Source organism: Fomitopsis serialis (assembly GCF_022376445.1).
Source record: "Fomitopsis serialis strain Sig1Antser10 chromosome Unknown B0H18scaffold_768, whole genome shotgun sequence".
Taxonomy (NCBI): Eukaryota; Fungi; Basidiomycota; class Agaricomycetes; order Polyporales; family Fomitopsidaceae; genus Fomitopsis; species Fomitopsis serialis.
In genome coordinates, this window is record NW_025955728.1 from 1 (window position 1) to 12,708 (window position 12,708).

General features: G+C 58.0%; 4 protein-coding genes across 4 annotated transcripts; 2 read left to right on the forward strand and 2 right to left on the reverse strand.

Moving 5' to 3' along the window:
* Positions 1 to 2,899: 2,899 nt before the first annotated feature.
* Positions 2,900 to 3,714, reverse strand: B0H18DRAFT_1132046 (uncharacterized protein; the record flags this gene model as incomplete). The annotated part of the gene is made up of 2 exons (XM_048035529.1): positions 2,900 to 3,555; positions 3,642 to 3,714. The coding sequence occupies 2 exons, from the start codon at positions 3,712 to 3,714 to the stop codon at positions 2,900 to 2,902; spliced, it is 729 nt and encodes a 242-aa protein (XP_047884249.1).
* A 343-nt stretch (positions 3,715 to 4,057) lies between these two features.
* Positions 4,058 to 5,055, forward strand: B0H18DRAFT_964821 (uncharacterized protein; the record flags this gene model as incomplete). The annotated part of the gene is made up of 3 exons (XM_048043204.1): positions 4,058 to 4,198; positions 4,250 to 4,472; positions 4,535 to 5,055. The coding sequence occupies 3 exons, from the start codon at positions 4,058 to 4,060 to the stop codon at positions 5,053 to 5,055; spliced, it is 885 nt and encodes a 294-aa protein (XP_047884250.1).
* Positions 5,056 to 6,392: 1,337 nt separating this feature from the next.
* B0H18DRAFT_1079911 (uncharacterized protein) lies at positions 6,393 to 6,996 on the forward strand. Its single transcript, XM_048031266.1, has 3 exons — positions 6,393 to 6,638; positions 6,687 to 6,883; positions 6,953 to 6,996. Exons 1-3 carry the CDS (start codon positions 6,621 to 6,623, stop codon positions 6,957 to 6,959), a joined length of 222 nt encoding a protein of 73 aa, XP_047884251.1. The 5' UTR covers positions 6,393 to 6,620; the 3' UTR covers positions 6,960 to 6,996.
* A 3,583-nt stretch (positions 6,997 to 10,579) lies between these two features.
* B0H18DRAFT_1132048 (uncharacterized protein) lies at positions 10,580 to 12,622 on the reverse strand (the record flags this gene model as incomplete). The annotated part of the gene is made up of 4 exons (XM_048035530.1): positions 10,580 to 11,212; positions 11,261 to 11,641; positions 11,688 to 12,226; positions 12,277 to 12,622. 4 exons carry the CDS (start codon positions 12,620 to 12,622, stop codon positions 10,580 to 10,582), a joined length of 1,899 nt encoding a protein of 632 aa, XP_047884252.1.
* Positions 12,623 to 12,708: the final 86 nt, after the last annotated feature.

The window sequence follows — 12,708 nt, forward strand, 5'->3', positions numbered from 1 at the left end:
GCCAGTCAAGCTCGTCCTCGCAAAAGTGAGTTATTCACCAGCACAATCCTCTTGGACTCACCCTTCAGTATTAGCTTCGTAAGTTCGCATATGCCGTCATCAACTCGTCGACGAAACTCCTCCCGGCATGGGAGAAGATACTCGAGAAGTTGAAGCTTGCCATCAACATGATGCCGCGTGACGTTCGAACCCGCTGGAACTCGACCTACGAGATGATCGTATTCGCATTAGCATACCGAAGTGCGATTGACGGACTCACCGGTGACAGGGCCATGGAGTTGAGACAACTTGAGTTGGACAACGGCGAGTGGAAGATCGTGACTCAGCTGTGTGACATTCTCAAGGTTGGTCACACCTGTCACCCGTGCACCGCACTGACGTGACGCTGCGCTAGATATTCTACGATGGCACTCAATTCTTCTCGCGAGATACGCCCAACCTCGCCATGGTCATACCAGCCATGGATCTGTTGGACGAGCATCTTACGAATTACTCACTGAACCCGAACATCTTGCCCTCCATCCGTGCTGCTGTGAAGCTTGCGAAGCGTACTCTCAACCGCTACTACGGCCGGACTGACGACTCGACTATATACCGCATTGCTATGGGTGAGTCTCGGTTTATCCACACACATTTTAAACTCACCATCTCCTAGTGCTTCATCCTCGCCACAAGCTGGCCTACTTCAAGAATGCGAAGTGGAAAGACGATTGGATCAAGACGGCCGAGAACCTTGTCTGTGATGGGTATGCCGACTGGCTATCTCGCCACGGCACCAAGAGCTCGAACGAGGCTACTGGGGATGATGAGAGCGAGGATGACGAGGATGATCATGCTTCCAAGGTGCGTATATTATATGTTTCTGTGTGTCCTGATACTTACCCTGGCATGCTAGTCGAAGAATATCTTCGACAACATGCCAGCTCTTGCCCCATCAAAGCCAGCCAATGTCGCAGATGAACTCAAGCATTACCTCTCGGCCGACATCGAGGCTACAACTGACCCTATCAAATGGTGGTACGAACATCGCGGTCAGTATCCGAACCTTTCGTGGATGGCCATGAGTTTCTTGACCATACCCGGTACGTCCTTAACATCCGAGTCAGCCATTAGTTGTCAGTTATTGATCACCATCGCAGCGACATCTGTCGATGTCGAGCGCATCTTCAGCCGCGGTCGCTTAATCCTACCGCATATCCGTAATGGAATGTCGCCGCAGTCGATCCGCGCCCTTCTCTGCCTCGGTGATTGGAGCCTGCGTGGCCTGATCAAGGACCGCGACTTGCGCAAGATCGCTTCAGAGGAGGACGACGGTACCGAGATGTGTGAGCGGTGCGAAGGTGCAGATGTCATTGAGGTCAGTGGATCAGACGATGAGTAACAGAATGGATACGTCGACTCGGCCCCGGAGCTGCTGCGTCACGAATGTATGTATTTCTTGTGCTATGTATATGCATCGATGGTCCTGTGCGAACCTGTGCACTACCCGTGCTGAACCCGCGACCCGCCATGACCCGCCACGACCCGCCCTGACCCGCCGATAACCCGTACCCGTGTAGACGGGCCTGTACCCTCACGGGTGCGGATACGGGTATGCGCCGTGGCACCCGCGGGTGTACCCGTGCTCTGCGCTACTGGCTGACGAACCTCGCCGGCGCGAGGTGAGATTGAGAGGGTAGGGGGGTCTCTGAGATTCGAAGGGAACAAGTCCCAGAGTATATACAGGAAAATACGGTCCGAAGACCAAGAGAGCCAAGAGAAATACAAGAAATGATGAATGAAAGTGATAAGGAAAGTAGCCAATCGGAGAATGTCACAACGCTCGACCCGGACCTACTAACACATGAGAGCATCCAACTCGGCCTTCCGCAGGTTCCGCATAACGGGCGACCGCCCCCGAACGGCGAAGGTCATAACCGGAGCCGGTGACAGTCCTCGAAGATATGAGACAGCGGCAGGAGTTCGCCTGACTTACACGAACATGCCGCACCTCGACCCAACTTCCGAAGCGTATGCTGCCCGCTACTACCGCCTCCTAGAGGTCCTCAAGACCGAGGGACTTGTCGAGCCGCGATACGATGCCAACAGTCCCGGAGAGTGGCTGGCTTGGGCTCACGGAGTCCGTTGGATGATCGTACGTGCCTCCGAACTTAGACTATCGTTCGAACCATCGAACCGACCTTCGAACAGCGATTCTTGTTCGAGTCCCGCAGCCGGGCCATCCTGCTGGCGAACGATACGCTTCCTGCTCCTAGGTCGTTCCCCGAGATCGACGAGTTGATGCGTTACCTCGACGAGGTCTTTCACCGCGATGGCAACCAGGGAGACATCCTAGGTTCGCCCTACCCTACGATCGCGTGGTCCGAGACCTTGGTACTGCTCGAACAAGTCAACCAGGCCGAGCGTCGTCCCCTCGCGAACCCGCAGTATCAGCGCGAGTCGTTGATCCTGTCCGACTTTCGCCAGCTGCCCGACAACCTCGAGTCCATGGGTCGAGCGATCCACAACATCGCAGTCGACCAGCGCCGCACGCACGGTACCCTCGTTGGGTTGCTCGAAAGCCTGCTCGAGCGCGTCAACACTGACCGTGGTTCCGACACCGGCCCGTCTGTTCGTAGGGGTAGGGGTGGTGGTCATGGGTGTGGAGGTCGAGGCCATAGATACGAGAGTTGCCGAGGTCGTCACTAGTTAGTTTGACGTAGCCATGTACTTGCCCCGGAGTCCTACCAATGTAGCGACGCTTCTAAACCGCTTGCCTCTGCCACTAAGGGTTCCGAACATCGACACTTGAGCTTCGAACATTGGACGGTTCCCTCGAACGGACGGATAGCGCGTCGACCGTTCTGACTTAGTGTATCGTTGTATCGACCGTAAATGGCGTTTTCGGTGGGTAGGTGAGCTAGGGGCTCATCAGCGATACATTGTCGTCCGAGGCGTGGGCCGTCCTGGGCACTGGGACGGGACCGATGGGAGGAGGGCGGGGTCGGTTGCGACCCGCGTAGTCGACGGGCCCTCGCGGCGCGCTGACGTCCGGCGCGGAGACCGTCCTCGTCGCTGGGACGAGACCGACCGGAGCAAGGCGGGGTCGGTTGCGACCCGCGTAGTCGATCGGTCCTCGCGGCACGCTGACTTCCGAGGCGGGGACCGTCGTCGTCTCTGGGACGACACTGACGGGAGCAAGACGGGGTCGGTTGCGACCCGCGTAGTCGATCGGCCCTCGCGGCGCGCCGACGTCCGAGGCGGGGACCGTCCTCGTCGCTGGGACCAGACCAACCGGAGCAAGACGGGGTCGGTTGCGACCCGCGTAGTCGATCGGCCCTTGCGGCGCGCCGACGTCCGAGGCGGGGACCGTCCTCGTCGCTGGGACGAGACTGATGGGAGCAAGGCGGGGTCGGTTGCGACCCGCATAGTCGATCGCCTCACGAGGCACGGCGGCCTGCGGTGCGGCGGTCCTGTCTTGCGCTATGACACCGATGGGCGCAAGACGGGGACGCTCGGGCCCGAGATAATCTTTGCCCGTCCCAGACCCCTTTCTTGTGCCTGAGCCGGGGCGGTCTAGGCGCGGATTGTCAAAGCGAGCAAAACAAGCAGGTTAGACATTGTCAGTGTATTGGGTGATACCCAAAGGATTCACAACTCACCTATGATACGGGCCCGCTTGTTATCAGCGCCCGGAGCTGAGGAACTTGGGGAGGAAGGTCGCTTGCCGGACATCTGCTAAGGAGATTCTGTTCGTTTTAAGGCGGTTCCAAAACGTCCACATGTTATTACTTACCACCTGATCTGACGATAACGTGCTACGAAGGCTACTGAGACCGCAGTACACTGCAGTAAAAGACGAAACAAGACCAGGCGACGGTCAGCCACCCATCAATCTGACGCGTCACAGCTCACGTGGCAAGCCACAGAACGGAGGTTCTGACACGTGATGCCGATCACCTCGATCAAACTCAGACGAACCGCTTGTGGACTGGCCTGTTTCGTCCTACTTCCTTTCATACGCATCTCTGCCAGCCACTCTCACCTCTCTCTCGTCTCGCACTCCCGTCTTGCTTCCATGTCTTGCCCCACGTTCGACTTCAGCGACCCGTCCAAGGCTCGCAAAACGATGCAGCGCTTTGCAGCGCACCTCAAGGCCGCGGTGAACGCGTCGCCTGCCGACCTTCTGGACCTCACCAAGAAAGTGGGGAAGATTCTGGTAAGTAAACATGCATTATACTCGAATAATGACAACCGACGCGTCTTGAAGTACGACAACTGCGACGCGATTGTCGCTGCTGCAAGAGGTGGCGCGCTAATGCCGAGGATCGTCGGATACGCGTACGAGGAGTACATCGGCCAGCTCGACTTCTTCCTGGCCAACATCAAGGAGGACGACGACCGCGAGTTGACGTCAATTCCGCAGGAGTTGGTCGCCGATCTTCCCGTTCCCCAGATCATGGTGGACTCTTTGGCTGGGTGGTGGGATAAGTGTACGTCTCAATGGGCTACGACACCGCGTCGTTTCTTACGTTTAGACTGACATCAACTTTAGTTGAGATTCCCGACGACGGAAGTAGTCAAGACACTGCGCACGCGCAGGACGGAGACAACGAGGCGGCTCAGGACCCACAGCCCGGACCGAGCACAGGAAGCAAACGGCGGCGTGCGGAGTCAACCGCGCCGAAGAAGAAGGTCTCGGAGACCGACAACGACCTGGCGAAGCCACCCCCTCCAAAGCGGTCGAGGGTTGAGGCCAAGGGCAAGAAAGCGGACTCGCCCGCTCAGGTCTCTGACGGTGGGGAGCCCGAGGTGGATGTCCCCGAGCCGAAGACACGAGCATCGAGGCCGCCAGCGAAGAGCAGGAGCTCGTCGGCAGCGGCCGGGAAGAAGGACGCTCCTCCCGAGCCTAAGAAAAAGGTCCTCCGGAGGACCCCTGCTCAAACCAAGACGGCACCGACCAAGACGGCACCGACCAAGACGGCCCCGATCAAGACGGCCGCGACCAAGACGGCCGCGACCAAGACGGCACCTCCGCCGGCGAAGTCGAAGGCCAAGACCCCGGCGTCGGGATGAAGAGCCAAGCGTCTGCCTCCGGATCCGCGGGAACGAGCAAAAAGAAGACTGCTACGTTCGTGGACAACACGGACGATGAGGACTCAGTAAGTAAACTTCCCTGATCGCCCTCTTGCCTTACTGACAAGGAAGGATGCAAAGGATGAGGATAATCTGGAGGACGAGATCTCGGTGAGCGAAACGTCTCTAACTCGGTTTCTGCCTGGCTGACAAGGTCTAGCCGCTGCCCTGCGTCGCTTGCAAAAAGACGGGGCGAGATTGCAAGTACACGCCGGTGGAAGACGAGAAGGGCGCGAAGATGATCCACCCGGCGCGATGCGACACATGCGGTCCCCCGTTCAACGCGTCCTGCTCGCTCGTCCCCTTCAACCTTATCACCGGCAAGGGATATCGAAGCTCCACGTCCTCCACGATGGGAGCGAGGTTCCGCAAGTTCGCGGCCAAGCTGATCAAGGACGGCAAAGCGCCACCACCTCGGGCGCTACATCAGGAAAAACACTTTCGGCGCCAAATGGTTTGGGATTTTTCCCAATTAGCATGAACTGGGATATGAGCGACAAAGAGCGGTTTATGACTGACAGAACCCGGTTGAGCATCTCTGCACGTGGTCTACGTATGTCAATACGTCGATTCTGCAGTTCTTGACACCACCAAAACTACATATCTGCTTCAGTAGCTACTATAAGCACATAATAATTGATTGTACGTCTCAACCGTTCACTACGCTTCACAAGCACACTCGTCTCGAGCTATGGGATTTCCACCACATTTTCAAGCACTGTGAAGAATGTACATTATTTGCGCCTCATTATAGTACATTGTACATGACTTTTGCGACCCGGAACACTACATGTCTGTACAATACAACCGTCAATGACAATGACAATATGTGCATCAAAATGCAGGGCCAGTATCGCATGGAAATGGCCCCACTACCAGACTCTGAGCCTCAGCCTCAGCCTCAGCATCAGCCCATTCAACTTGCCACTGCCACTGCCACTGCCACACGTCACTGTCAAGCACGGGTACGCCCGCAGGTATCCCGAGGTGTACCCGTACCCTTACCCACCCGGGTACAGACCCACCGCAGCAAGTACAGGTTATGTGCGGGTATGCGTGGGTCGGCGGGTCTACGGGCAGGCCGGCGGGTCAGAGCGGGCAGATGCTCTGCTTGAATGAGTAAAATGGGTGCTCGTCAGGGTTATTCAGATTTGCCTGGTAGACCTCGTCCGCGATCAGCACGAGCTCCTGCATTGTCTTCCGCTCGAGCAGTGCGCCAGTTGGGTTCCCTGGGTTAATCATGACCGCGCGGCGTCACACTCTCCCCATCTGTCCCGCCCCACTTGAGTGCCATGCTGATCTTGTTGAGCGACATCGACTAGCCATCCAACTCGGAGAGGTGGTACGGGAGCGCAACGTGGAGACCAAGCTGTCGAGCCACGGCAGCTTCCCGAACCGTTTCAGGTCTGTCGTGCTTGCCATGGGCCAGGACGCGCCAGCAGACTCGTCGAGGGGACCGGAGCTCGCACACATAGACGAGCAGCACTGTCGTCTTCTAGAGCAACATGCCCATGTGGCGACGTCTCAGCCGTTCGTGAGCGCATGGACAGGGAGACGAGCAATGTTCTCACCTTGTAATATCGCCACTCTCTTCGTCGCTCTCTGCTCGCTGCTGCGTTCTTTGTGCCGTGTTCGAGCCTTCTTGCGTTGATCACGCCCTTCCTCCGTCCGATCGTGTATGGCTTCGAGCTGACATGTTTTCACAGGTCGCTCGGTGCATGTCGCTGCACGGGGCACTGGTCCAGACGCACATCTCCGCGTGTCTGTCCTGGTCAAGCACACTTCAGTGAGGTGCATACGTGTCTGTGTCGATGAACACCCGCACTGCCTGACGTACCTCCTAGCCCACGTCCTCGTCCTCCTGATCTCGAGCCATCCGCTCTTCCCGTGGTCCTGGTACGTACGTCGTGCCCTCGGCCTGATTGCGCGTGCTAACGCGCCTCTTCCGCGGGCCAGTGTCACGGCAACACACATCCAGTGTGTGTGAATGCGCTGACCTTTCCCGCTCGTCTCCTTGCCTGCTTGCCCGCCCACTCAACCGGCCGCCCGCTCGCATGCCCACTTGCCAGCCCGCTTCCCTCCCCGGTTGTCTCCTCGCTCGACGCTTGTCTGCCCCGCCACCCATTCGTCGGCCGTGTCTGCACGCAGGGCATTGGCCCGCGTGCTCGCGGTCGTCGTAGGCGTCGCGCAACGGACTGGTGCTGCACGGCTGCAAAGTCGCGCGTTCGGGCTCGTTGTGCTGGAGCAGTGGGATGGCGCGAGCGCTGCGTGGTTGTTATCCAAACGCAGCCCGTCCCGGCGATTGCGCATGTGGCCGACACGCGTCCAGCGACTGCGGTACGTCTTCCGCGCTGTTCTTTTCTGTACGTCCGGCATTGCTGACGCGCGATCCATCCTTTCAAGATGCTCGTCCAGTGCAGCATCGACAACGGGCTGCATCGACAACCTGCGGCGCTGTGCGGACCCGAGTGACCCGTCGAAGTACGACGAGGGCTGTGCTCGGTTCTGCAAGTCTATGGACGAGACGTTGGCGAGCACCATACGGTAAGTACATAGCCTGTTGCTGACGCTGTGCTGACACAACATGGTGTATCTCAGGAGGCTTGCAGGGATCTCGAGCACGAGCGTAGACGACGACGACGAGGCAGCTGAGCCTAGTACCGTCACCCGTGGCATTCCTACGGCCGCAATCTCGCGCATCTCCAAGCTGTGGGCGCCGAAGAACACTGGCATGAAGGCTAGTGACGAGCCGGCGGCGGCAGCCTCGGCGAGTGGGTCAGGCCAGGCTAAAGAGCGTGAAGGGGATGCAGAGGCCCCGTCGACCGCGTAGAGGCCGTGTAGGACGTGTGCCGGTGCGTTCACTGACGGTCTGACATGGAACATAATTTCTGAAGCTGAATAGGTCTTGTATTGTGGTGTACATTTGTCAGGTGGTGGAACCGAAGGGCAGTACGTCTCACGCTCCGTTTCGTGTACGATCATCTTCGTCGAGGTTCTCTACATCATGTACGTTGTATTCGGACTCCTGTCATTCTGCGCCCATGCCTACGCTGTCCTCTCCGCCTCTCTGTAGCTTTTACTGGGCTCAAACACCAGCTGCATTACTAACATCGCTCTCATACCCACAAGCTGGTGGTATACCCTGTATAGCTACGTGTTGTGATCATGTATTACTGTATGCACCGTCGATACCGCAATGAACTGTTCGCTCACATTGCCTACTGAAGTGCATCATGATCCATTTATAACCGTGCTATGGGCGCAATATGCACACTTTGAGAGCTCTTGATTAGCAATCTCAACCTCTTAATGAGTAGGAATTGGACGTTGGTTTTATCACTCACAAACCGGTTTATTATTGCTTTTTGAGTGGGAAACCCAATGCTGGGCTGCCCTGACAAATGGCAGTTGAAAACGCACTTCAAGGAATAAATAAAATAAAAAGCTGCTTTTGTCAAACAATTCCTCTTGAGACCGAGGCACTTGTGTTGAGATTGGTTGAGGCGGTTTGGCTACTTTGGCGCTCTCAAGCACTCTCTGTTGCTCTTCAGAGGGCCCAAGCGTCTGGGCGGTTTCCCTGATGTATATAACCCAACCCGCGACCAGTTCGTTCAAGACCTTGCGACGCTGGACGGTTGGGAGGGGAAGATCTGCCCGAAGGCGAAGGCGCTCCAAGCGGCCGCGAAGGCCAAGGGGCCCAAATACCTGCTCGATGCGGATGTCAAGGTTCCGGCCGAGAAGGCCGAGAAGAAGGCAAGCCGCTCGAAGAAAGGCAAGGGTAAAGCGAAGGCTGCCGCGTCAAGCGAGGATGAGGACGAGGAGGTCGACGACGAGGAGGAGGACGAGGACGAGGAGGAGGAGGAGGAGGAAGAAGCGCTGGCAGTCTTCACCCCCCCCCGTAAGAAGAGCAAGAAGATAGTCGCTCCGCCGAGTCCGGCCTCGGAGCGCGAGGACGAGGAGTACCACGCCGAGGAGGAGAAGGACCAGCTTGTCGAGGAGCAGGACGAACTCGCGGGGGATGTGGATTGGCTTCAACCGGCGGGACACCAGCAGACAGCGACGGACGACGAGCAAACTGTCGACCATCCGATGGAGGAAGTCGACCAGCGTATGATGGCTGAAGCCGCGCTGGGCGAGGGCAATGCCATGGACGTTGATCCGTCCAGCAAGGTAAGCCCGCCTCGCGAGTCCTTTCCGTTATCATCAAACTAATCCCGCCTTGTAGGCCGAGGAAGACGCATCCAGGCGGAGCTCCGCGCGCATCAAGGGCAAACAGCGTCAATCCGTTGCCCAGCCCGCCCCTGAAGCGGCTCCCGCCTCGCGGGCAATTCCAAGTACAGTGAGAGTGTACGACAGGGAGGACTGTAAGTTATTCCGTTTTAGGACTGGAAATCGCTAATCATGTAGTGATGACCTGCATCTGGTGGGTTGTAGCGGAACTCGAGCTCGTACGCATGCCTGAGCGTCCCGGACCTTCGTCGAGCACCCCGGCCTCGTTCCGCCCAGCCTCCTTGGGTCCACTGGAGGCGCTGAAGCTCGTGGAGGCTACACCGTACTTCACAGACGATCGGGACGCCCAGCTCCGCGCCATCGACGAAAACCTCAGGGTGGCTTGGGATCTCAGGCCCAAGATGGGCGCGCTGGGTGTGAGCTGGGAAAAACTCACTAAGGCAGTCGAGGGCGAGCGAATCATGCGTACTCGGGCAGAGCTGGCAATCGACCAGCTGGTGCGGGCGTCGAACGAGAAGAACGTGGCTATCCGGGCCTTGCACCACCGGGTCGAGACGCTTCAGGAGCAGCTCGAGGACGTCACCCGGGAGCATCAGGACCAAATTGCGTCGCTTGAGGCCAAGGTCGACGACCTCGTCACTTCGAGAAGCGAGTTTGAACAGGCCAGCGCAGGCTACGTGCACAGCGCGGTGGACAGGGCGGTCCGGCAGGTCAGGATGGAGGGAAACGCGCTGCATGCGGGCTGGCAGGCAGCATTGCAAGGCGTGGCGATGCAGCAGAACGACCTGAGGGAGCTCGTCGCGCAGGTACGCGCTCCCGTCCCCGCCAGCCAGCCTCGGATCGATCGAGCTGTCGGTGAGCCTGCGGTCGTTATGACCAGCCAGCCCAAGACGGTGGACTCACAGCCGGAGCCGGCCTCGGAGTCCGCACCCAACAACGTGCTGGGGACCCCAGCGGACTCGGGTGAAGCTGTTCCTGGATCATCGACTCTGGGCGAAGCGCCCCAAGGAGACGACCGCGAGATGGATGTGGACTCGGCGCCGAACACGATCGAAAACGTCTAGACGGCCGGTCCGAGTCCCACCGTGAACGCGGGTGAGCAGTAAGGTATATCTGAGGCGTCTTCGTCAATGTCGCATGATCGCAATGTATTATATTCACTCGTCACAATGTAATAATATGTCCCTTGCTCGCAAAACACCTTGCTGAATCTAGTCTGCCTCAAACACTGGCTCTACTTCTTAACACCCATCTTAGCCGTCTTGGTCGCCTTAGCAGACACTGTCATTTTCTTCGCCTTGTAGTTTGAGATAGTAAACTCCCGCGCCCTCGCTCTGCCCTCCTCTCCTTCCAAGGCGAGACGGCCTGACTTGCGAACACCGCCGTCTTGTGAGATAGGCGCAGCCTCCGTCCTGCTGCGTTTGGAACTGGACGCCGGCTGCGCTGGTTCCTGCACTTCAGCAACCTTGCGCTTGCGTGGGTTGGATGGCGGTGCAGGTACATCCAAACGAGGGCTGCCACCTCCCGATGGCTTTCCAGCCCTAATCCGAGATCCAGATGCTGCCTGAGACGGTGGACCCTGCTCTAAGACGGGCAAAGCGGGGCTCGCGGCATTTCGAGGATTAGCGACGTGAGCAGGGTCTGCCAGGCCCGGAACACGAAGCGGAATAGATCCGAATCCAATGGGAGCCAACACAGGGCGGCTACGCCAACCGTTATGTTGCTTCTGCATCTGCTTCTGGCCCTCAGGTCGGACCGCGTTACTGGCCAAGGCCCCGTCTGGAACTGGGGCCGTGGATGAGGTTGCTGGTGCTGCACGGATTTTGGCGCGAGGAAGAACCTTTGTTGTCTTGTTTGCAGCACGATCCTGAGACGGTGACACAGGACGGTCAGGTTTGCGGCTGCGGTGTCGTACCAAGGGTGACGAAGACAACGTTGATAGGGGTGCAATCAGCCCAAGAAGTTCGGTGCCCGTCTTGAAAGTGAGGCTGGACGCATACATATACATGGGATGGATGGACGATGTTTCATCCTCGTCAGGATCAAATGGAAACTGAACGATGTCGAGATCGCGCAGAGCCAAGCCAACTGCGAGGAGAGCCTGCTCCACTCGTTCCCACTTCACTCCCCCAGATGCAGAGTCGCTGCCGTAGAAGGGGGTGTTGAGATAATCCAGAAGAGGCCAGAGACCGTCGTCCTCGGAATGTACCTCTTCAGGGAGATGACATCCCTGATAGCTCCAAGACGCCCACGGTATACCAGGGATATCATCGATCGCAAGGCGAGCAAGATCCAACTATTAACTCATTAGCCAGCTTCTTAGGGCGCGAGCACTAACGTACCGTGCGACTGATTTCCATCCCTACATCCAGCGCAGTGATGGCCTGAAGGTACGTCTTGTCTTTGCTCAGTCCTCGAAGGAAGTCAAGACGGCCACCGACCGTCTCGACATCAAGAGGTGCCATAGGCATTAAGCCTTCCGGGGGAGGAGTGTTGGGGAACAGGCTCTTTTTGGCTGCCTTTGGGCTGACAGATTCCTCCTCGCTTTGCCTCTCCCCGTCGCTCCCGTCACGGTCCTCCTCCAACTCACCGACAACGTCAGGGGACTGGGCAGGCTCGGTTTCTGACCCACCGCTCCAGGAGTCCTCATCGGTGACGGATTCCCCGCTGCTGTCGTCAGAGGCTTCCATTCGTCTTGTTTTCCCAAACTGCTTCTTCGACATTCCGAGAGCAATGCGTCGATCGTTCTTGGTGACCGACTTCGCCGCTTTGGCTGTTTTCAACGCGGTGGCCGCTTTGGTGCTCCTGGCCGCCTTGCGCGCCTTACCCGTCTTGGCCGTTTTTGCTGTCTTAGATTCATCAATGCGCTCCACCGCGTCGTCTGGCCGTGCATTCAGTCCTGCGCTTGTACTCTTCATAAATAACACTCACCGGCCTCTGGAATGATGTTCTTTTGCCCTGGTAACCTTCCAGGACCGGAGGTCTCGGGGGAAGCCACGTCAGGCGGGTCATCGGCGTGCTGGGCGGAGCTAGCTGCCCTCATCCTCTGATGTGAGTCGAAGCGCAGTTTGCACATCTTCAGATAGGCCTCGTACAGATCTGCCGCAACAACCTGCTCGCCGCTGGCTGACTTGTTTTCTTTAATATAACCCCTGAGCTTGAATGCTCGGGGGCCCAGCGGTCCTTCCTGGAGGGTGCGCCAGTGCTTCAACAGACGTAGGCAGTCAACCTTTCCAACCTTCGAGGGGTCTTTCAGCTCGATTCCTTCCACCCACATGTGGTCCTCCTCCCAGAGTGGCCGCGACAACCTTGTGGCTCGGGCCCAGGGAATCTTGGACTTCCCCTGGTTCGAGGCGGCGACTA